At 49.6% G+C, this 22,319-nt stretch overlaps 1 protein-coding gene across 2 annotated transcripts in view; it reads right to left on the bottom strand.

The window, feature by feature from the left end:
* The window catches only part of CSMD2 (CUB and Sushi multiple domains 2), a 677,707-nt gene that overhangs the window by 277,934 nt on the left and 377,454 nt on the right, over window positions 1–22,319 (bottom strand). For both annotated transcript variants that reach the window (XM_040231766.1, XM_040231767.1), the window contains exons 11-12: window positions 5,904–6,007; window positions 2,511–2,623 (exon numbers count right to left, since the gene is read on the bottom strand). In XM_040231766.1, coding sequence (XP_040087700.1) covers window positions 2,511–2,623; window positions 5,904–6,007 — 217 coding nt within the window. The remainder of the gene's footprint in view (window positions 1–2,510; window positions 2,624–5,903; window positions 6,008–22,319) is intronic.

Below are 22,319 nucleotides of genomic sequence, written 5' to 3'. Positions count from 1 at the left end.
GTGGTGTCCAACTCTGTGCGACGCCATAGACAGCAGCCCACCAGGCTCCCCCATCCCTGGGATTCTCCAGGCAAGAACACTGGAATGTGCTGCCATTTCCTTCTCCAATGCGTGAAAGTGAAAAGTAAAAATGAGGTTGCTCAGTCATGTCTGACTCAGCAACCCCATGGACTGCAGCCCACCAGGCTACTCCGTCCATGGGGTTTTCCAGGCAAGAGTACTGGAGTGGGGTGCCATTGCCTTCTCCAGTACTCACTCACTAGTTACTCGCTAACCACCTTATAATTTGCAACACTGTCCCCAAAGGCCTGTTATTATCTCCATTTCACAGATGAAGAAACAGAGCCCTGGAGAGGCTAGAAAGGGACAGAATCAGGATTTGAACTTAGCACATGTCACCGAATAGATGTTCTCTGTCTGCTGGTCTGTCTCACTCAGAGGTGTGCTTCCTATGCTGAGGACAGTTCCTCTATCATCCTGACTCCAGTGGGCATCAGGTGTGACAGTGTTCCTGCAGGAAATAAGGACTAGCCTCCTGCTATGGGTTCTCCAGAAAAGATGTGTTGAATCCTCACCCCCTGGTCCCTGTGTATGTGACCTTCCTTGGAAATAGGGTCTTTGCAGAAGTGATCAAGTTAAGATGGTGAGTCCTTAAACCAGTATGTCTGATGTCCCATGGGAAGAGCAGAGAGACTCACGGGGACGTGCGACATGAGGGGCAGAGACTAGAATGATGCAGCTGCAAGCTAAGGATCGCCGGCCACCACCAGCAGCCAGGAAGAACCAAGGAAGGGGTCTACCCATAACCTCTCGGGGAGCATGGCCCTCCTGACACCTTGCGTTCAGACTTCCAGCCTCTAGAACTGTGACAGAATAAACTTCTGTTGTTGAAACCACCCAGCTGGCGGTGGTTTGTTAGGGCAACCCTTAGGGGAGGAATGCACTCCCTGCGTCCCAAGTGTGGTCACAGAGTCCAGTCCTCAGGAAGAGCCCTGGGTCCACAGGAGGTGCGAGGTTCCCTGGGTGGAGTGGGAGACCTTTGGAGTTGCTCCTCCGACAGGGTCCTGTGTGGGCTTCTCAGGTGGCTCAGCAGGTAAAGAATCTGCCTGCAATGCAGGGGACGTGGGTTTGATCCCTGGGTTGGGAAGATCCCCTAGAGGAGGGCATGGCAACCCACTCCAGTATTCTTGCCTGGAGAATCCCAAGGACAAAGGAGCCTGGTGGGCTATGGTCCATGGGGTGGCCAAGAATTGAACACGACTGAAGCAACTCAGCATGCATGCACACGCAGCATTCACAGGGTCCGCTGGAGAAGGCCACCGTCTCTGAATGAGGTGGGGAAGGGTGCCCCCCTCCCCAACCACCGCCTCCTGTCTAGTAGCCATCTCGTCATTGTAGACTCACAACTCACTTTCTTGATAAAGCCTTTCCTGACACCCCAGAAAGGATGGCCACCCCTTCTCTGTGCTCCCACTGGCTCTGTTGGCCATGATGATCTTGCTTTAATAATAGCTTATTTGTACAGGAAGCTCAGCTCAGTGCTCTGTGATGACCTAGGGGGTAGGACAGGGGTGGGGTGGGAGGGAGGTCCAAGAGGGAAGGGGATATATGTATGCGTATGGCTGATCCACTTCACTGTACAGCAGAAACTAACACAACGCTGTAAAGGAACTATACTGCAAATATATATATACTGCAACGCTGTAAAGGAACTATACTGCAAATATTATATATATATATATATATATATATATATATATATATATATATATATATATATATATCTCATTTGTTTTTCCCTCTGACCATGCAGGTCAGGTCCTTTACGGTAAAGGTCTTGACCTGCTGCATCTGCTCCCCGAGTGCTAGTCTAGGGTCTGATACCTAACAAGGCCTTCACAAAGACTTGGGGGTGTCGTGATGGGGTTCTTTTTGTGGGGACTGTGTTGGCAGTCATCTGCCATCAGGAGGTTTGAGTGTATACAAAGATGGATGATGGCGACAGTATCTCTTGGAGCCCAGATTGCTGTTCCCTTAGTGCCTATTCCCACCAAGCGATGAAGGTCACCTTCGTCTGCACCTCCTCAGGTCACCAATAGTGAGTGTCTGGCCCTAGCCCTGTGCATACAGTCACTCATCACCATGACAGCCAAATAGGGTAGCTTGGGAAGCTACTGTCTCCAGTCCAAAGATTTCAAAGTAAAGTAAGGCTCAGAAAGTTTATGAGGACTTGGCAAAGGTCTACACAGGCCAGGTGTGAATCAGGGGCATAACTGATGTTGTGCCTGGTGCTGTGAGCCAGCACTTTAAGTGACTGGCCCCAGATAATCCTCAAAACAGCCAAGGAGACCCACTGGACCAAGGAGGAGGCTGGGGCTCAGAGAAGTCGAATAACATGTCTAAGGAGAGGAACCTAGTACAAGGCAGAGCCAGGATTCGAACCCAGGGTTTGCTGACTCCAAGAGACCCCAAGTGTCTGACTCACTGGCTCCCCAACGGCAGTCAGTTACCTTCATAAGAAGCCTTGAAGCCCAAGGAGCTGCCACTGCCATCTGTCTGGAAGAGGAGCCACATTTGATGGTTGGTGCTGACGATGAGATCTGGGACCGATGTACCTGTCAGGCTGTCAGGAGAGAGAGATTTAGAGGTGTGAACCCACCATGGAACCCCAGCGGAAAGACTGTGTGACTGACGGCATCTAAAGGAACATCGAGGAGCCAGGGTCACTAGGGTGAATCCTGGGTCCCAGTGTTGTTGGCTCAGGTGCTGGGAGACTCAGGACCACTCCCCTCTGCACAGGCTGAGCTGCTTCTGCACCACGACTCCCCTCCCCAGACCCCTGGGCTCAGGGGAGATATCTGCGTCCTCACTTGCATAGGGAGGGATGGCTGGAGCCAGGTCCAATCAAGGGGGTGTCTACATTCGTGCAACCTCCAATCTTTCGTGTGAATGGGGCTGCAGGGAAGACACAGACAGAAACCCACTTCCCCAGTTGGAACCCAGCCACTCCTTTTAATGAAGCATCTCTTTCCACTCCAGCATCAGAAAGCGAGGCTTTAAGTGCAGCCCCCACCTTGGGCAACACTCCTTTCAAAAAAACAAGTTTAGACATGGAGAGGATTCTGATTCAACTCGCATTCACCAAGCACCTACCCAAGCCAGACCATTCCCTTCCATTATCTCATTTAGCGTCCCCACAGCCCAGCGAGGTAGGGGTTGTGTTACCCCCACTGTACAGATGAGAAGATGGAGGTACAAAATGGGCAGTAGCTTTCCCAAGTTCAGCCTGCTGGAGAGTGGCAGGGTCAGAGTCCACTGTGTAGGCTGGGGTACTCAGAAGAAACCTGACTTCCTTCTTCTGCTGAGACCAGACAAATCTCCAGCACAGATGGGGTGTGGGAGGCTGGGGAGGGGTGGTTAGATTAATGAGCTCTAATCTCTGCTCCACCCTAGGGTCTCAAAGCTTGAGGGGGGCTGAGCTGATTGCAGAGAGATGATCGGTACAACATGAATGCTGTGGGGATAAAGCAGGGGTCAACTGCCTGGGATACACTAGCCTGGCCCATGTGACATCCCTGGCCTGGGGACCCTGACATTCTGCAGTGATGGGGACCCTGACATTCTGCAGTGAGTAAGGAATGACCCCAGGATGGTGGTGAGGAAGGGAGAAGACAGGCTTCTCCTTTTCTTCTGCATGACCCAATGATGACAACAAAGGAATCATTTTGCACTGTTTCCCTGAAGTTTTTTTAAATTTATTTTAATTAGAGGACAATCACTTCACAACACTGTGATGGCCCCTGCCACACATCGTTCCTGAAGTTTTGAACTTAACACTGGTCTAAAGAGATCTGAGGGTGGTGGGAGAGTCTCTGGGCTGCTACAGAACTTGTTGGGATCTCATTCAAGCGAGACTGGTCCAGAAACCTGGGTGCAAGCCATGGATCTGCCATTCTCTTGCTGTGGGACCTTGGGCAAGTGGCTGAGCCTCTCTGCACTTTTTCACTCCATATAAATGAGGGGTTGAATTGTATGATCCCCAGTCTTTTCAGCTCTGCTGTTCTAAGGTTTTCTCTATGACAAAGCACACTGGGGCTTGAAGGAGACAGAGTGGGATCCTGGCCTCTTGGGTACATTGAGCTGATGTATCACACAGGTCAGCACACCAGGGCAGGTGAGTGGTGGGGACGCACTGAGAAGAGGGGAGGCGTTGAGTGTGATGGGTAAACTATGTGACAACCTGATGGGGCCACAGAGGACCCAGGTATCTGGCCAAACACAATTCTGGGTATTTCTATGAGGGTGTTTCTGGATGAGATTAGCATTTAAAGTGGAACTGAGTAAAGCAGATTGCCCTCCCCAGTGAAGGTGGCCTCATCCAATCAGTTGAAGACCGGAATAGAGCAAAAAGGTGGATTCTCTCCCAAGTGAAAGAGAATGCTTCCTGCCTGCCTGCCTTTCAGCTAGAACACTGTTCCCACCCTGCACTTGAATTGAACCTCAGCTTTTCCTGGGTCTTGAGCCTGCTGGCCTTTGCTCTAGAACTCCACCATCAGCTCTCCTGGGTCTCCAGCTTGCTGACTCAGCCTGCAGGTCTTGGGACTTGTCAGTTCCCATTATCATATAATAAATCCTTTTCTTCATATGTACATCCTATTGGTTGTTTCTTCGGAGAAGCTTGAATCCTGTTGGCTGTTTCTTTGGAGAAGCCTGATTACTACAGTGGAGAGCAGGCATTGGGGAGGTTGCCCTTCAGGCTGGCATCCCATTCCTTTCTCTCATGAGATTCTAAATCCCAGCCATGTCACCTAACATGCCAGGGGACCTCATTCAACTGCCCTAATAGGATCTTTCCTGGTAGATGTGGGGAAGGTATGAGAAGTACCCAGGACAGAACAGCTTCTGGACAAGCCAGATATTACAGAATGGTCATCTTTTGCTCAGCATTATGACCAGAGGGTGTTAGCTAGGAGGGTGTATGGCAATAGCATGGGATGCTATCCTTGACCAAAATCGAAAGACACAAACTCAAGCGCTAGTTCTGCCGCCAACCACCTTTGCACCCTTTGGGCCTCAGTTTCTCCACCTGTTAAATGGGATAATAGCACCTTCCTTAGAGGGCTCCTGTGGGAATTAAATGAGATAACTGATGTGTCTGAGCACACATTAGGCACCAAATGTATGTGAAATCTCCCTTCCTTCTTGGCAGGGGAGGTGGACGAGGTCAGGTCTGTCTATCTCTCTGACTCTGGGTCACACACACTGAATAGGAGCATACTCCCGCTTTTAAGCCAGGCTAATCATGGTGGACAGAGGAGTCAAATGGCCCCCAACAGCTGAGACCTGGTGTGATGAAACCCAGGACAGCCTGACACTATCCCCCTCCTTGACTAGACCATGCCATTCTAATCTTTCTGGGCTCAGAATATGCGGTCACTATGTCCACGTGGTCCCAATTCCCAGAAACTGTCCATCTCCCAGACAGTTCTGAGCATGCGGGGAAATTAGCAAAACACTTCCACTACCTCTGTCTGCAGTCAGGCCACCACAGATGTACATGGCCTTGAGGAAAAACTCCTGGTGGCAGAAGCAGGGTCTGCATAGACGCACACAGCCAAGTGTAATCCAGGCATACACGCCAAATCCCTATCACCCTGGCTCCCCAGGAGCCAGGGTACACACCTTCCCTGATCTTTCCTCATGGGAAGTGCTCTGTTTTCCCTGGTAGGAGTAGAGAGAGATGGGCGGACTGCTGCTGAAACCAGCAGCGCTGCAGGACACCTGTCCTGGCCATAGCAAGGTGGCAGGGAGTGTGGCAGGAAGACGCAGAGGGCCCATCCCCTTGCCCTCAGCCAAGGCACACGTGTCCCTGCCTTGCCCACCACATGCTCGGCGTCACTCACATGTAGAGCACCGTTTTCTGGTCCCCGTCCTGCCCGCCGTCCCCGACCGTCAGGGTGTCGTAACCCCTCTCCAGGTCAAACTCCTCGAAGGCCAGCTTGATCACCTGCGGAGGGAGCAGGGATTAGGCAGCAGGCAGGGGCCACCTGGAGAGCCTTCCTCGGTCTTGAAGACAGCAAGAAGCTCCACGTCCTGATGCTCAGAGCACTGTGACACCACCCCACGAAACCCTCCATTCACACCGAGCACTTCCGGGCCACCTTTTAGAGTGGGAACTTTTTCTCTTTTGGGCCACACAGTCTCTGGGGTTCCCTGATGTTTTCCAAAGTGGATCACAGTGCATCTGGCCAATTCTGGGGGCTGTCATGGCAACCCCAGGCACATCTGGCCAACTGTGAGATGATTAGACTCTGCCTTCATGCTTTAATGCCCAGAAATCCCTGTGGAATTGGTGGCAAATTTTCAGGCCACATGTGGAATCTCAGCTATGTGGTCCCCGGGGACCTGCAAAAGTTTCTCTCAGCCTCTCCTGTGCCCGCTTTTCTCCATGCACTCTGTCTATTTGTTGAATAAATTAATGTTCCAGGAAAGACATTTTGACAAGATTCTTATCTCTTACTTGGTTTAGTCCTGCCTGCCACATGTATATACTAAAGACCCACCATGTGCCGGCCTAGGAGGCAGGGTTTCAGTGGTCAGCACGACATGATCCCTGCTTTTGGTGAGGGGGGAGAGAGAAAAACAAACCAATAATCACAACCCCAGGTGACAGATGCTACTTGAAGCCTGCAGCTCCCCCAGCCTGCTGTGAGGGGAGGAGGAGAGGCTGTTTGTGATGAGGGTGGGGTAGGTCCTGAGAGTTCTGACAGCTCTGGAAGACTGGTCAAAAGGGGATGCTGGGAGAGGCAGGGGTCAGGTGCAGAAGGCCTGAGCTGTGGCTGAGATGGAACATTCCAGAACAAGTGCTCAGTGTCTGTCAGTGCAGATCTGGAAACTGAACATAGTGGCTGGCTGCCTCACTCTGGGGGACAATGTGATTGGGCCTTCAGTGCAAGGAGGTGACTCAGGAACGTCTAGAACTTGAGAAGGCTGCCTGCGGCCAGGTGCTCAAAGCCTCCCCTGCCCCAGAGAGCTGCGTTCATCCTGAGGGAGCAGTGGCAGAGAGCGGTCCACAGTGGGTGACGGGGGCATTCAGGTGTTGGAGGAGAACATTGGTCTGGCGGCTTGTGTGAAAACTGACACAGCAGCAGTGAAGCCCTGGTGGTGAGGATGGTTCCAGGCTTCAGGGGCAGTGAGGTGAGTGATGCAGGAGGGTGATGCAGACGGAAAAGAGAGTCAGGTCCTGGGGTGTTTAGGGTTTTGTGACTGATGGATGTGGGGACTGATGGAGGGGTGGTTTGGGATGACCTGCAAATTCCCGGCTGGAGCAGTTGGGGTGGTGGGTGGTGGTGCCATTCACGAAGACAGGACGCTCAGGGTCGTGTCGCCTAAGCATCTCAGCTGGTCCTCTTTCTGTCTGTTTCAGTCTGGTTTCAATCTGACGAAGATCTTCAGTCTCCCTGCAGGGAGGCTGAAAGTGCTCCTTTGTTTTCTCTTCAGCTACTCAGGAGTAAAGAATTCCCGTGGATAGATTTTCCTATGGCTGTGCAGGCTTCTGCTGCCCAAACCAAACAGTGCCGCAGAGCCTCACCCCAGGGTGCTCTTAGGGTCCCAGGAAGGAAACTTCTGCTGTGCTTGTGTGTGAGCCCAGTACTGCCTGTGCAGGGCCCTCGGCACCGGGCCTGGGACCCACGGTGAGGAGCTGCAGATGGGACAGGGAGGAGGGGTGACGCTGGCTGGGGGGAGGCCACAAGAGGCTTCCTGGAGGACACGAAGCCCAGGCTGAGTTTGGGAGGTGGACTGGAGGAGTCCAATAAATGGAGAAGGAAGGGAAAGTGATCCAAGCAGAGAGAGGAGCAGGCGCAGAGGTGTGGGGTGCATGACTTGTCCAGAAACTCCGGGTGGACCTGGAGTTGTGTGGCTGAGCGGGAAGCAGAGGGTGGGGACATGAGACAAGCAGGAAGAGCCGGATGAGGAAGCGCTGCCTGTCATATCACAGACTTGGGCTCTGTCCTCCAGTAAGAGATGTAAGTGAAGGTGTGGGGTGAGCTTTTTGTTTTAGGAGAAACAGCATTGAGGGCTGGTGGAAAATGTCTGGGCTGTACAGAAGTGTGGGTAAAGGAGGATGTGGGCCTGCAGTGTTTGGGGGCTGTTAGAAAACAGGGGATGGAGGGACTAGAGGTCCTGACCTAGAGAAGAAAGACTCTACGGCAGAGGCAGGAACAGCAGCAGCAACCCTGCCTGGCCCCGTCCAAGGGCAGAAGGTGGAGACGAGAGGCACTGAAAACCAACCCTGTGACTGTCAGAACTGTCCCACAATGAAAAGGACTGTGTTCAGAGGTAGTGAGCACCCCAATCACTGGTGGTAAGTATCATGAGGAGGGGATTCCTGCTTGGGACTCTCAGATAGTTTTAACAAAAATACTAGACCTTCCTGATAAAAATCCTTGTTGGCTATACGGACATGTATTCCAGGGAGCAATCTACAGTGAGTGGGATAGCCTTTGTTATTGTTGTTTAGTTCCTAAGTTGTGTCTGACTCTTCTGTGATCCCATGGATGGTAGCCCACCAGGCTCCGCTATCCATGGGATTCTCCAGGCAAGAATACAGGAGTGAGTTGCCATTTCCTTCTCTATGGGATCTTCCCTACCCAGGGTGCAAACCCGCGTCTCCTGCATTGGCAGGCGGATTCTTTACCACTGAGCCACCTGGGAAACCCAGTGGAGGAAGCCTTAGTCCCTGTAGCTTTCCCACCAAGTAGGCAAGCTCATTTCCCACATTCCCTGATGACCAATCGTCATTGGATCATCTGCTCAGGATGGAACCGGCTTCCTATCTCTTACTGTCCCTATTCCTGCCCTACAGAATGATGTTGCCATTTCCTAGCCTGGTGCGTAAGGAAGGACCCTTGGCTCCTGCTCCCTGCTGCCAGCCCATCGCACTGCCCATGCAGCATTCTCTCACACCAGCCCATCCATGACGCTGGCTTGCACAGTCCCCTTGCTCGCCCCCGGCTCCCCTAGCAACGTCTCCACATTCTTCAGTTTTTGTCCAAGGGCTCCCTGATTGCCCTTCCTCTCTTCTTCGTGTCAGGACTTACCTGCTGTACTGTGACTGAGCTGTTTACCTGGTCTCCCAGGTAAACTACTTCATGAACTTCCTGGAGGGCAGGGGCCAGTTCTCATGGCCTTTGACCTGCCAGAACCTGTCGGCGTGCCTGGCACATGCCTGGCGCTCAGACCGTGCCGAATGGGAAAATACTTTGCAAACCTTTCCTCAGCCTCCAGCATGGATGGATCTCCAGGCTCTCGGGTCTCTCACAGGAGACACCGTCTGGAACAAAGGTCGGCAGACTGTTCCTGTCAAGGGCCAGGTAGTAAGTATTTGCACCTGAGCATTTTATATGATGTCTGTTGCAACGACCCCTCTTTGCTGCTGTAGCATGAACACAGCCATGGCTGCATATGTTCAGGCAGCATGCACAGCCATGGTCCACGTACACTGATATGTATGCCAATGAGTGTGGCTGTGTCCCAATAAAATTTAGTTTATGAAAATAAGCAATACACTGGATTTGGCTCAAAGGTGGTAGTTTGCAGACCCCTGGTCTAGGAGATTCTTTGAGATACTTAATCACAGTTTTTGATCATCTTCTTTTGAGATACTTCGTTACCGCAAGAGCTGACACCTATAATGTGCTCGACTGTTCTGAGTATTTTACAAACATCAGCCTACTAAAGACTCGTGACAGCCATGGGCACTGTGAAGACCTCCATTTTACAAATGGGAAAGGCCAGGCATAAAGACGTTAGGCAACTCACCTAAGATCACAGAGCTAAGTGGTAGAAGTGGGACTCATCAGGCAGAGGCCAGGCCCTTACCACCCCGCCCTACTGTCTCATAGCCTCCCAGGGAGGCCTCAGGCCCATACGATGGGGGCCGTGACTTATCCTCTCAACCTTCCCTACACTCCTTCTCTGGATCCCAGCAGCTCAGCCAACACTTGCTCATAAAATACTCTAAGGCCAGCTGTGCCTTCTGCAGACCCAGGGGCCTGGCCTTCGCAGGGAGAAGTCAGGGTCCTGCCTGTACATTCTTGCCACCATCACCCCTTCCAGGAAGCCCTAGGTCACCAAGCCAGTGCCAAAAAAGGGAGTATGTGATTACTACGTCCAGGATGGGAAAACATCGCCTTGCAGGCTAGAACCCAGCGCCATAAAATGTTTCACGTCACCGAGTAGAGCACCATTGATGTGAGCTGCATTTTAGAGCATCTGACCCCAATGTGGAAGCTGATTACAGCGAGCAGTCAGCACAAAACACTCAATGTCGAAGCCTTGGGATGGGCCCCCGGTGCGCAATGTGCCGGTGCTTTCATTTGTTTCCCTTTCTCTCTGGCCTTTGTTTAAAGATACGATCCTGTAATGATTCATTATCTAACATGCAGATGAGTGAAGCTGGCAAAGTGTCTTTTTAAGGCAGGCAAGTGACAGCACATGAAACAGGCGTGATTAAAGAGGCACGTGTGTGCACAGCTCAGACACCCAATTTGCACCCATTAGATAAATGAATAAAAGAACCCTTCACTAGGATGTAATTACTGAGCCCTGAGCGCCCGCCATGTGCCGAGCACCGAGCTAGCTGCAGCCTGTAAGTTACCTTACTTATCTGACAATGTGGAGCAGAATCTAAATGCCAAGGGCATGGTAGAGATGGAGAGTGCTGGAGGATGGCAGAGGATGAAAGGCGGCCACACAGAGGAGGTGGGCGTGCTGGGCCCTGTAGGCAGAGAAGGGTGTGGGCTCCATCCTGGAGATGCTCAGGGAACGAGGACCAGCAAGGGCAGCTGGGGGGGTGAGGGGAGGAGACAGCAGCCTGGCTGAGTCTGCAGTTGGCTTTTGCCTGGCAGGCCAGAGCAGGTAGCCTGGACTTGAGGGTGAAGATGGGGGGAGGCTGTCACTCAGCATGGAGGGAGGGGCTGGGGGCAGAGACCTGCCAGGAGGCCGGTCCAGGGTCCAGCAGTGGCAGGAGGGCTCTGGTCCAGGGTCCAGCAGCAGCAGGAGGGCTTTGGGGAACACAGCCAGCTGTGTTCCCTGCAGGGTGGTACTGCACGCCTCAGGACCTTGCTGCCTTTCCCAAGACCTGTGGTGGATGGGAGTGGGACCATGGAGGGTGCCCACCCTGGGCCCAGAGGACATTTCTTGCTTCCTGAGCATCATCCAGGACCAGCTACAGACGGGAATCCCAGTCTTGTCAGCCTGTGCCCAAGGTTTCCGTGTGGCTGCAGAGGATCTGACTGCTCTTAGGCATGTTTTGGGAAGCGCCAAGAGATCTAGACTGAGGTTGTTTTGTCCAGTGACTGCATTTCTATAACCGTCTCCAGTCTGCTGCCCACCCTTCACTCTGAACCCCAGACTCTGTGCCCCATGACCCTTTTAGAGTGACGGTTGGGTAACCATGGCTCTTGGGCCAAATCAGGCCTGAGGCTTGTTTTTGTTTGGCACCTTGAGCTGAGACGTATTCTTACATGTTTAAAGGGTTAAAAAATAAGTAAAGCACTACAAAGAAGGATGTGCAACAACAACCTCACATAGTCCTCAAAGTCTAAAATATTTATGATTTAACTCTTTGCAGAAAGTTTGCTGACTGCTGACCTCTCACCTAGAGCATTGGTTTTCCAGCTGGGTTCTCAGGAGCCCCAGGGTTCCATAAAGATACTAAAGGGGCACAAACAGAGGTGAGAAAAGACCAGACTGGCCTGGATCTTGCTCCAACCAAAGCAGTTCCTTTGGATCTAGTTCATGGTTGGGATTCTGTGACAGACACAGATAACGGTTCACTCACTGTCCCTCCCACTGCTGACCATTCTTAATAGAATGCTGGCTGTTGAAATGTGGTAATGGACCTGGCTAAGCGCAGAGCTAAGGACAGGGAAGTGACAGGATTCGGGGCATAGGACATGAGCTGAGGAGTCCTCAGGGCATTTTCCTACCTTTCTCCTTGCTTTCCTGGAATACAGATGTGAGGACAGAGGCAGAGCAGCCTTCTTGTGATCATGAGGATAAGAGCAAAGAAAGGCAGAGGGGAAAATAGGAGGTGCTCAAGACACTGAGAAAACTGCTAAACCAGCTCTGGAGTCTTCACTTCTGGACCCCTGGGACGTGGGGAAAATAATCTGTGTTTTGTATAAGCTTCTGTGGAGCTTTCTGCTACTCACAGCCAATCACAACCTAATGACTGCGGGTTCTGAAGAAAGGCTTTCGTTACCATAGAAAAATTCATCAGCTCTTGACCCTCAGGATAAAGTTCAGTTTCTTGGCATGGAAATCCTAGACTTTTCATGACCTGCTCTTAGCCCTTCCCACCTCGTCAGAGCCCCTCTGCAATCCTCTGCTCCGGACCTGCTTCCCTATTCCTCCTCAGAGCACTGGCTCCCAAGGGGTGACCTTGGCTTCCCCAACCCTCTGCCTTGGGTTCCTAATGCCGTGGGGCAGCCTGACTATTAGCTCCAAGAAAGGAAGGTAATTCCCCTTCCCCGGGCATGGATTGCATGGGGACTCCTGCAGGGGTCTTGCTGAGGGCCCAGGGAAGGGCTGGAGAACTGGTTCTTGGTGGGGGAGGAGGGGAGGTCGGTGGAAGGGCTGGCCTGAACCCTCAAGAATTCAAGCAGAGAGGTCTTCAGCATCTTTGAGAAATGATTTTGAGGCGTTTGGGTAAGAAAGCCCAAAGGCAAAGACTGAGAAGGTTCGGAGGCTGTGGGACTTTGGTCAGTACCTCAAATTGAATCTTGGTGGCTCTGAGAGTAGTAAGCCCTTTCATGCATCCATTCACTCGTTGGTTGATGGATTTATTCAGCTGTTAATATGCCCTTGCCAAGTGCTAGGCTTTGAAGAAGCAATAGAGCCAAGACAAATATGAATACCACCCCAAGACCTCACAGTCTAGAAGAGACACACGGGTACATGGGGAACACAGCGCAGGGTGGTGGGTGCTGAAGTCAGGGCAGCTGGGGATGCGGCAGGTGTGAGGGGCACAAAGTCCCATCGAGAGGAGGGAGCAGGCTTTGTCTTCACAGAGGAAGGCGCACGGGGACCCACAGCCAGCTCTAGGGGAAGAGGGGTGCCAAGATGCGCTGGGAAGTGAGGACAAGTGTGGAAAGGAAAGGGGTCTGGGTGAGGACCTGCAGGGGCCTGAACCGGTCCCTCTAGAGCCGCCCCCTCACGAGGAATGAGCTGCGGGGGCGCTTAGGGAAAACCTCTCTGATCACCAGCTGGCATCTTGCATGAGGCCCAGCACAGAACACACAGGAGTAAATGTTTGCTGAATGAAAAAGTGAGTGAACAATTGGGCCAGCACAGGGGTTCCTGACATTTGCACAAGAGAGTGACAGCTGCCTGGAGAGTTCTTTCTCTGTTCTCCGTTCTCCGGGTCTACACACGGAGGAGTGACACGGCTAATCCCCAAGGAGTGAGTAATCGAAACACTGTTCTCTTCGGCTTTGAAGCTCATGAAATGCGCTTTCCTTTCCCTCTCCTCCCGCCTCGCTCCTTCTCTCCTGCCTGCCTTTTACTTCTTTTCTAGCACAGGTGAATTAATGTCCTGGTCAAACGCAGTGAGGATCGTTCGCAAATTGCCTCACATGGCCTGATTTCACACCGAGAAGCTGTGAAAGGAAGGCAGATGTATGCAGGCAGGGGGCACCGATTCAGGCCTGGGTTTCAGTTCCGACCATGAAAATTTCATCAGCCATGTTCTTTCGGAGGCTAAGCTGGAAGGTCCTAACAGGAGGAGGCTCTGGGGCCCAGTGTGGGTGGGGCCGTGCCTGAGGAGCTACCTGACCCAGGGACAGGTCTCCTCCAGCACTTGGTAATGTATGCAAACACCTGCGGATCTCCTCCTCTGCACCGCGTGCTGTGCTAACTGCAGGAGAGAGAACCAGACGCCGCCCCTGCTTGGGGGGGCCTCTCCTGAGCTACGGGGGAAAGAGATTCTAAACCCAGTGCAACGTCACATGCACAAAACAGAAGAGGTTGATGAAGCGCTGGAGGGACAGAGGCAGCACTAAGACCTGGTAGGGTCTGGAGGGCTTCTCTGCAGAGCGGAAATCTGAACTGTGTCTCAAGGGTGGACAGGAATTTGCATGGAGGAGAAGGGCAGATATACTGGGATAGGATGTGCTGGACAGAGGTTTTAAAGGGCCGGCTGTGTCTATGATCCAGGAGCGCCGTGTGGCTGAAGCCAGGATTGCCTGGGGAGAGGCGGGCAGGAGGGCCCTGTGTGCTTTGCTGGGACAGAAAGGGGTTGCTTTCTATCATATAAGCTGAGCTGGTCAGAACCACAGGTTTGATCTTTAAAAGTGCAAGTTCCAGGTTCTCATCTCACCTCCACTAATCAGACCTTTGAGGAAAGGATTTTGGAATTTATGTCTTCAAACTCTCTCCAGGTATTTCTGACAATCAATCAAATTTGGGAAATATTATTGTGGGCAGAATGACTACAAATACTAAGATAGTGCAACCGGCCGAGACAGGACTCCCGTTTCTCCAGACCATCCCAGTCCAAGTGAGACGGTGGAGCTGTGCGCCCAGCAGAGCAGGCCAGCCTCACTTGCTCTGAGCTGCTGCTCCTCTTTTCCCTGAATCTGCCCAACTTCTGGGAGGACGGACGGGGTGGTGTTTGTTGTTTTATTCTTAGTTCACCGAGGAGAGACATACCCTTCACCAGCCTCTGCAACGAGACTGTCAGTTCTTGCTCCCCCAGGGTAGAGCTGCTCAGCCCATCGCGCTCAGTTGAGGCTGGCATCGTGACATGGTTCTTGGCCATTGCTACGCCAGGTCATTGCTGGACCTTGTTTGGAGCCTCTGTTTACCCTTGGAGGCCCCAGTCACTGGAACGTTCCCAGCTCCCTCTCAAGCTCAAAGGAGATGAAATGTCCACACATACACACAGGTGCCAGGGATGTGTAATCATTCCCTGATTATAAGGAGACCAAAGGGACATGTGTCACACTAAGTTAACCTTAAAAATGCATCGCAATATACAGTAGGTACAGACAAATACTGTTTGATTCCATTTATGTGGGGTGCCTACAATAGCCAAATTCATAGAATCAGAAAGTACCCGGGTAGATAGATGTCAGCGGCCGGGCGTGGAGGGTGAGGGCGGGAGTTGGAATGTAGAGTTTAATGGGGCCAGAGTTTCAGTTTGGGAAAGTGAAAAATTTGGGAGATGGATGATGGTAAGAGATGCACAACCATGTGAATGTATTTACTGCCATTGAACTGTATAATATGATTAAATAATAAAACAATTGATTAATTAAATAATTAATTAATTAATAATAAAACAAATGTGATTAAAATAGTATGTTTTATATCGTGTGACTTTTGCCACAATAAAAAAAAATTTTTTTAGAAGAGACACATGTCCTTTTCTACAGACACATATTCTACAGGCAAAACTCTCAGCCCCTTTTCATGATGGTATTTTTCCTCACCTGCTTCTTGTGAAAGGAGCTGCTGCATTCTCAGTCCAATTTGCCTCTCACTCACTCCAGGTCCTTCATTCCCCATCCTCTAATCCTACATCGTCACTCTCTTCCTCTGTGCTTGTTTTGCCCTCAGTCTACAACCGCACTCAAAATTTCAATCTCCTAAACAACAAACGTCCTAAGTAGCCCAGAGCTTTCTGTGCTTCCAACCACCCTCACATGCCCTTGCTACTTCCCTCCCTTTACCACAAAGTTGTCCAAAGGGCTGTCCACATGCCTGGCCTCTATAGCAACCCGTTCCCCATCCACACACTCCCCACCCACTTCTGCTCAGTCCAGTTCAGTCGCTCAGTCATGTCCGACTCTTTGCGACCCCATGGACTGCAGCATGCCAGGCCTCCCTGTCCATCACCAACTCCCAGAACTTACTCAAACCCATGTCCATTGAATTGGTGATGACATCCAACCATTTCATCCTCTGTTATCCCCTTCTCCTCCCACCTTCAATCTTTCCCAGCATCAGGGTCTTTTCCAATGAGTCAGCTTTTTGCATCAGGTGGCCAAAGTATTGGAGTTTCAGCTTCAGCATCAGGCCTTACAATGAATATTCAGGACTGATCTCCTTTAGGATGGACTGGTTGGATCTCCTTGCAGTCCAAGGGACTCTCAAGAGTCTTCTCCAACACCACAGTTCAAAAGCATCAATTCTTTGGCACTCAGCTTCCTTTATGGACAACTCTCACATCCATACATGACCACTGGAAAAACCATAGCTTTGACTAGACGGACCTTTGTTGGCAAAGTAATATCTCTGCTTTTTAATATGCTGCCCCACAAAGCGCCACTGAAAGATCTTCTTCCAAGGCTAAAGCCAACAGTCTCTTTCCAGTCCTTTTCCAACAAGATGTTTTTCAGCATCACCAGTGTCAGACACATCCTGATTGGAAGCCTCTTGCTTTTGCAACTCGATGCTCCTATCAATGGCTCTTTCTCTCCTTCTTTCACTGGATCTCAGTCATCTGTACGGATCGTGTTCCCAGACCCATTCTCAATCTTTTCAATCTCTTTGCTCTTTCCAAGAAGCGTTGTTCATTCCTTATGCTTGTTCCCTGCTGTGTGTCGATGCAATGATACCCACATCTCTCTCCTGAACCCTGATTTATTCACTTTACAGACAGTGTATCCAAATGTCATTGGATGAAACACAGGCACTCCAGGTGCACGTGTTTCCCTCTTGACTGCTGCCAAGCTTGTTCCTCCTCCTGTATTTCCTTTGAAAGCCCCCCATTAGTCCAAGTGAGAAAACATGGAGTTGTCATGTATTTGGTCATTGAACAAATGTTTACTGAGTGTCTACTGTATGCCAGACACTATGGCGGTCAGTTGGGGCACAATGGCGAATGAGACCTCTCCTTCTCCCTCCTTCACACATCCAATCAGCCACCAAGTCCCATCTCATTCCCTAATGAGTGTGAAAGTCACTCAGTCATGTCTGACTCTTTGCGATCCCATGGACTGTATTCAGTTCAGTCAGTTCAGTCATTTCAGTCGTGTCCGACTCTTTGCGACCCCATGAATCGCAGCACGCCAGGCCTCCCTGTTCATCACCATCTCCCGGAGTTCACTCAGACTCACGTCCATCGAGTCTGTGATGCCATCCAGGCATCTCATCCTCGGTCATCCCCTTCTTCTCCTGCCCCCCATCCCTCCCAGCATCAGAGTCTTTTCCAATGAGTCAACTCTTCGCGTGAGGTGGCCAAAGTACTGGAGCTTCAGCTTTAGCATCATTCCTTCCAAAGAAATCCCAGGGCTGATCTCCTTCAGAATGGACTGGTTGGATCTCCTTGCAGTCCAAGGGACTCTCAAGAGTCTTCTCCAACACCACAGTTCAAAAGCATCAATTCTTCGGCGCTCAGCCTTCTTCACAGTCCAACTCTCACATCCATACATGACCACAGGAAAAACCATAGCCTTGACTAGATGGACCTTAGTCGGCAAAGTAATGTCTCTGCTTTTGAATACGCTATCTAGGTTGGTCATAACTTTCCTTCCAAGGAGTAAAGGTCTTTTAATTTCATGGCTGCAGTCACCATCTGCAGTGATCTTGGAGCCCCCCCAAAAATAAAGTCTGACACTGTTTCCACTGTTTCCCCGTCTATTTCCCATGAAATGATAGGACCAGATGCCATGATCTTCGTTTTCTGAATGTTGAGCTTTAAGCCAACTTTTTCACTCTCCTTTTTCACTTTCATCAAGAGGCTTTTTAGCTCCTCTTCACTTTCTGCCATAAGGGTGGTGTCATCTGCATATCTGAGGTTATTGATATTTCTCCCGGCAATCTTGATTCCAGCTTGTGTTTCTTCCAGCCCAGCGTTTCTCATGATGTACTCTGCATAGAAGTTAAATAAGCAGGGTGACAATATACAGCCTTGACGTACTCCTTTTCCTATTTGGAACTAGTCTGTTGTTCCATGTCCAGTTCTAACTGTTGCTTCCTGACCTGCATACAGATTTTTCAAGAGGCAGGTTAGGTGGTCTGGTATTCCCATCTCTTTCAGAATTTTCCACAGTTGATTGTGATCCACACAGTCAAAGGCTTTGGCATAGTCAATAAAGCAGAAATAGATGTTTTTCTCATGGTCCACTGGAGAAGGGAATGGCAAGCCACTTCAGTGTTCTTGCCTTGAGAACCCCATGAACAGTATGAAAAGGCAAAATGATAGGATACTGAAAGAGGAACTCCCCAGGTCATTAGATGCCCAATATGCTGCTGGAGATCAGTGGAGAAGTAACTCCAGAAAGAATGAAGGGATGGAGCCAAAATGAAAACAATACCCAGTTGTGCATGTGACTGGTGATAGAAGCAAGATCCGATGCTGTAAAGAACAATATTGCATAGGAACCTGGAATGTCAGGTCCATGAATCAAGGCAAATTGGAAATGGTCAAACAAGAGATGGCAAGGGTGAACGTCGACATTCTAGGAATCAGCGACATAAACTGGACTGGAATGGGTGAATTTAACTCAGATGACCATTATATCTACTACTGCGGGCAGGAATCCCTCAGAAGTGGAGTAGCCATCATGGTCAACAAAAGAGTCCAAAATGCAGTACATGGACTGTATAGTCCATGGAATTCTCCAGGCCAGAATACTGGAGTGGGTAGCCTTTCCCTTCTCCAGGGGAATCTTTCCAACCCAGGAATCGAACCCAGAACACCCTCATTGCAGGTGGATTCTTTATCAGTTGAGCCTCAGGGGAAGCCCTCATTCCCCAGATTTCTCTTAAATCTGTCTTCCCCTCCATGTTTCCTAAGCCTTGGCTGATGACCCCGTTTTCCTTACTTGGGTAACTGCTTCAGCCTCCTAACTGGTCTCACTCCCTTCAATATCCCTCTCTAATATCTCCACTGCTGCCACAGTAATCTTTCAAAAATTCTTTCTGCTATTGCTCTGGTACACAAGAAAGAGTGGCCCTCATCCTTCCCAAGGCTTATCCCACTGCTCCGGGTCCCAACCCCTCCCATCGACTCTGAGACCATGTTCCATCCAATGGCACAGCACAGCTACTTAAGTTCATGGGCAATGGACCCAGAAAGATTGGCTTTAAAGCCCAGTGCTGCCACTTAATACTGATTATGTGCTGTGACCAAGTTTCCTAACCTTTGACTTGTCCATGATTCAGGTTTTTCATCCACCAAATGGGTATTTTAAAACTTAATTATTTGTGCTATGAAGAGAATGAAATAAAGTCATTTACACAGAAGGCCTTGCTTAGTTCTTGGCATATAACAGGCATAGAATAAGAGATAGCTATTACTGCTATCACAAATAGCCTAACACTTCTACTCTTAGAAATCTGTTTCAGAATAAAACCTAAGCCTCTCTGTCAAGCCTGTGAGATCACCCTGACCTGGATCTTGCAGACTTTCCAGCCTCACCTTGATACAGGCATGTTGAGTTATTTTCAGTTCTAAGACACTGTCCCAAACCTCAGTGCCTCGGCACAGGTGTCTACTCTGATATCCTCATCCTTCAAGACCCTGTTCAAATGTCACCGCCTTTGTGCCAAGTTCCCCGGCCTTCCATTAGTGTCTCTTTTCTAGATTTCCTGTCACACTCTGGACACAACTCCATTAGCACTTGTCTGAATTCTACCCATCCTCCTCTCCTGAGTGCACGTTCCTCAAGGGCAGAGATCATACCAACGATCAATGAATGAATAAATGCTAAGCTCATGAAACATACTGTGAATGTGGAAAGGCTGTGATTTTTGCTGAAGGAGAGGTCCCCAAGGTGACCAGACAGGCAGTCCTTGAATGCACTGAATCTCTCCTGTTGGCTGCTGAACAGCAGTAGGAATACACTATGCATTTTCTCTGCTGTTTGCAGGAAGGCAGCTCCTACCCTTCAGCCTCAGACTTTGAGTTTCTATACTTATACACTCCTTTCTGCGTTGTGTGCTTCCTGGCTCTCCTCCTGGGTTGTGCCAGTGAGGAACCCTCTTCAGTCTTCCTGGGCTTCCCTAGCACTATCTGAAGCCCACTAAGAATGCATGAAGATCCCATGAAGAACGTCCTTCTGTATAACCTAACTCTGAGGCAGTGCCTTTCAGAGGGACTGGCTTCAGAAACCCAGGCTGGAGTGACCCCCCTGCATGGCCTGTGGGGTGGTGACTAATATGGGGTCATTGACCTCCACACACCAGCCAAGGTTAGGTCTTCTGAGGGCAAATCAGACTGTTTCTCAAAAAATGTTCAGGACTTTCCTATACTTCACCCTCCACCCCATCTTCAGATTCAAAAGCAAACATAGATAAGCATCTGTAGTTCTTTAACAATGCCCATGATATAGCCCTCTAGTCAGCAACCTGACAACTTCAAGGTCCTTCTTCTGGGTTAGCCTCCGTTTCCACCCCTATGTGGCTGAAGCATCCTTCTTCACTGCCTAGGTTCACCATCAAATGGTTTGATAAAATACGATTCTTCATTTGCAAAATGACTTGCAGAGGAAATCTGTCTCCAGTGTTCCAAGTATTGTGGTCCTAAGCACTTTTGAGCAAACAGTTTTAAAATGTTGAGTAAAATTTAAAAAGAATTAGAAAGCTTTTTACAAGTTAATTAGCATTATAAACTGAATCATATTGCCCTAAAACTCACATGTTGAAGCCCGAACCCTCAATATGATGATATTTAGAGATGGGACCTTTAGGAAGGTGACTGAAGTTAAATGAAGTCAAAGGATGGGGCCCTAATCCAGTGGGACTGGTGTCCTCAAAATAGGGGAGGAGACACCAGAACGTTTCTCTCCGCATGTGCACAGAGAGCACAGGAAGATATGCTGAGAAGGAGGTCATCTGTGGGGTCATCTATGAGCCGGGAGCAGATCTTACCAGAAACCAAGTCTGCTGGCATCTGGATCACGGACCTCTAGCCTCTAGAACTGTGAGAGAATAAACGTCTCTTGTTAGAGCCACCCCACCTGTTATATTTTGTTATGGAAGCCCAAGAAGACTAGGATGGCAAGAACTCTCAGAGTCTAAACCCCAGTGAATGTAGAGATGCAAAAGGTGATTTGGAGCATGAGGCACATTTTTAAAAACTGGTGAAGAAGAGCTTTGACTTTCAGGCCCTTGTGGAGAAGGGGGAGGAGGAGACAAAGGTCAGGGCGCCCCAAGGTTGGGAACTTCCAATGACATCCCTGAACAAGGTTGTACTGGTTAAAGGTGCACCCTTAGTGTGAGGTTGAGCTAGAAATAGGCCTACTTCCTTCTCATACAGCTCTGCTAACCTCTGGGTAGATCTGAAGGCTGACTGTTTATTTCAGATTTTGACACTGAATGAAAGCAAATAGAAAACTTCCTATGAGACTCTCTCATGATAAATCTGTCTTCATATGGGTTTGCAGCCTTCAGATTACTTGGGTGGTTTGAAACCTTCATACTGAGAATTTAATCTGAAGAGGTTTCTGACTGTTAATAGCCCCAAGCACAGAGCAGTAACAAATACACCAGTTTCTACCCAAATCTCAAAGAATTCCCCCACAGTTTATGATTCTAACCACATAGTCAAAACTTATACAACAAAGAAAGAAACATGATTCTGAGGGCAAGAGGTGAGAAACAGCTGGCAACAGAGTGAATCTTGCACAGATTTCATATGTTGAGATTAAGAGACACAGAATATAAAATAAACATCCTTAATATATTTAAATGACTTAAATATATGTAAGGAGCCAGAGACTATAAAATAAACTCAAAAGCAATTGAAAACACTAAATAGGCTTTCATAAATGCAAAATACTAAGATTTGAAATTAAAATGAATCTTCAGAGAATGAATTCAACATAGGTTAGACATAACTGATTGAGAATTCTTGAACAGAATGAGAGAAAATGATAGAGGTTAAGGAAAGAAGATAGAATGAGACACATTAACATGCCTTGTCAGACTTCCAGAAGCAGAAAAGAGAATAAAGGAGAGGCAACAGTTGAAATGGCAATAGCTAAAAATTTTCCAAACTGATGCAATATGCCATCCATAGATTCAAGGAGTTTAATGAACTCAAGTAGGATAAATACCAAAATATCCACAAGACATCTGATGATGAAACTGAAACACTAAAAACAAGCAGTAGGATAGAACGAGATGAAAAAGTCTGAGTCATTTTATGAGGCTAGCAATATCTTGGGCTTCCCTGGTGGCTTAGAGGGTAAAGCCTCTGCCTGCAATGCAGGAGACCTGGGTTCGATCCCTGGATCAGGAAGATCCCCGGAGAAGGAAATGGTAACCCACTCCAGTACTCTTGCCTAGAAAATCCCATGGACAGA

The sequence above is a fragment of the Oryx dammah genome, unplaced genomic scaffold, assembly GCF_014754425.2.
Source record: "Oryx dammah isolate SB20612 unplaced genomic scaffold, SCBI_Odam_1.1 HiC_scaffold_28, whole genome shotgun sequence".
Taxonomy (NCBI): domain Eukaryota; kingdom Metazoa; phylum Chordata; class Mammalia; order Artiodactyla; family Bovidae; genus Oryx; species Oryx dammah.
This window is presented reverse-complemented; position numbering and strand designations above follow the sequence as displayed.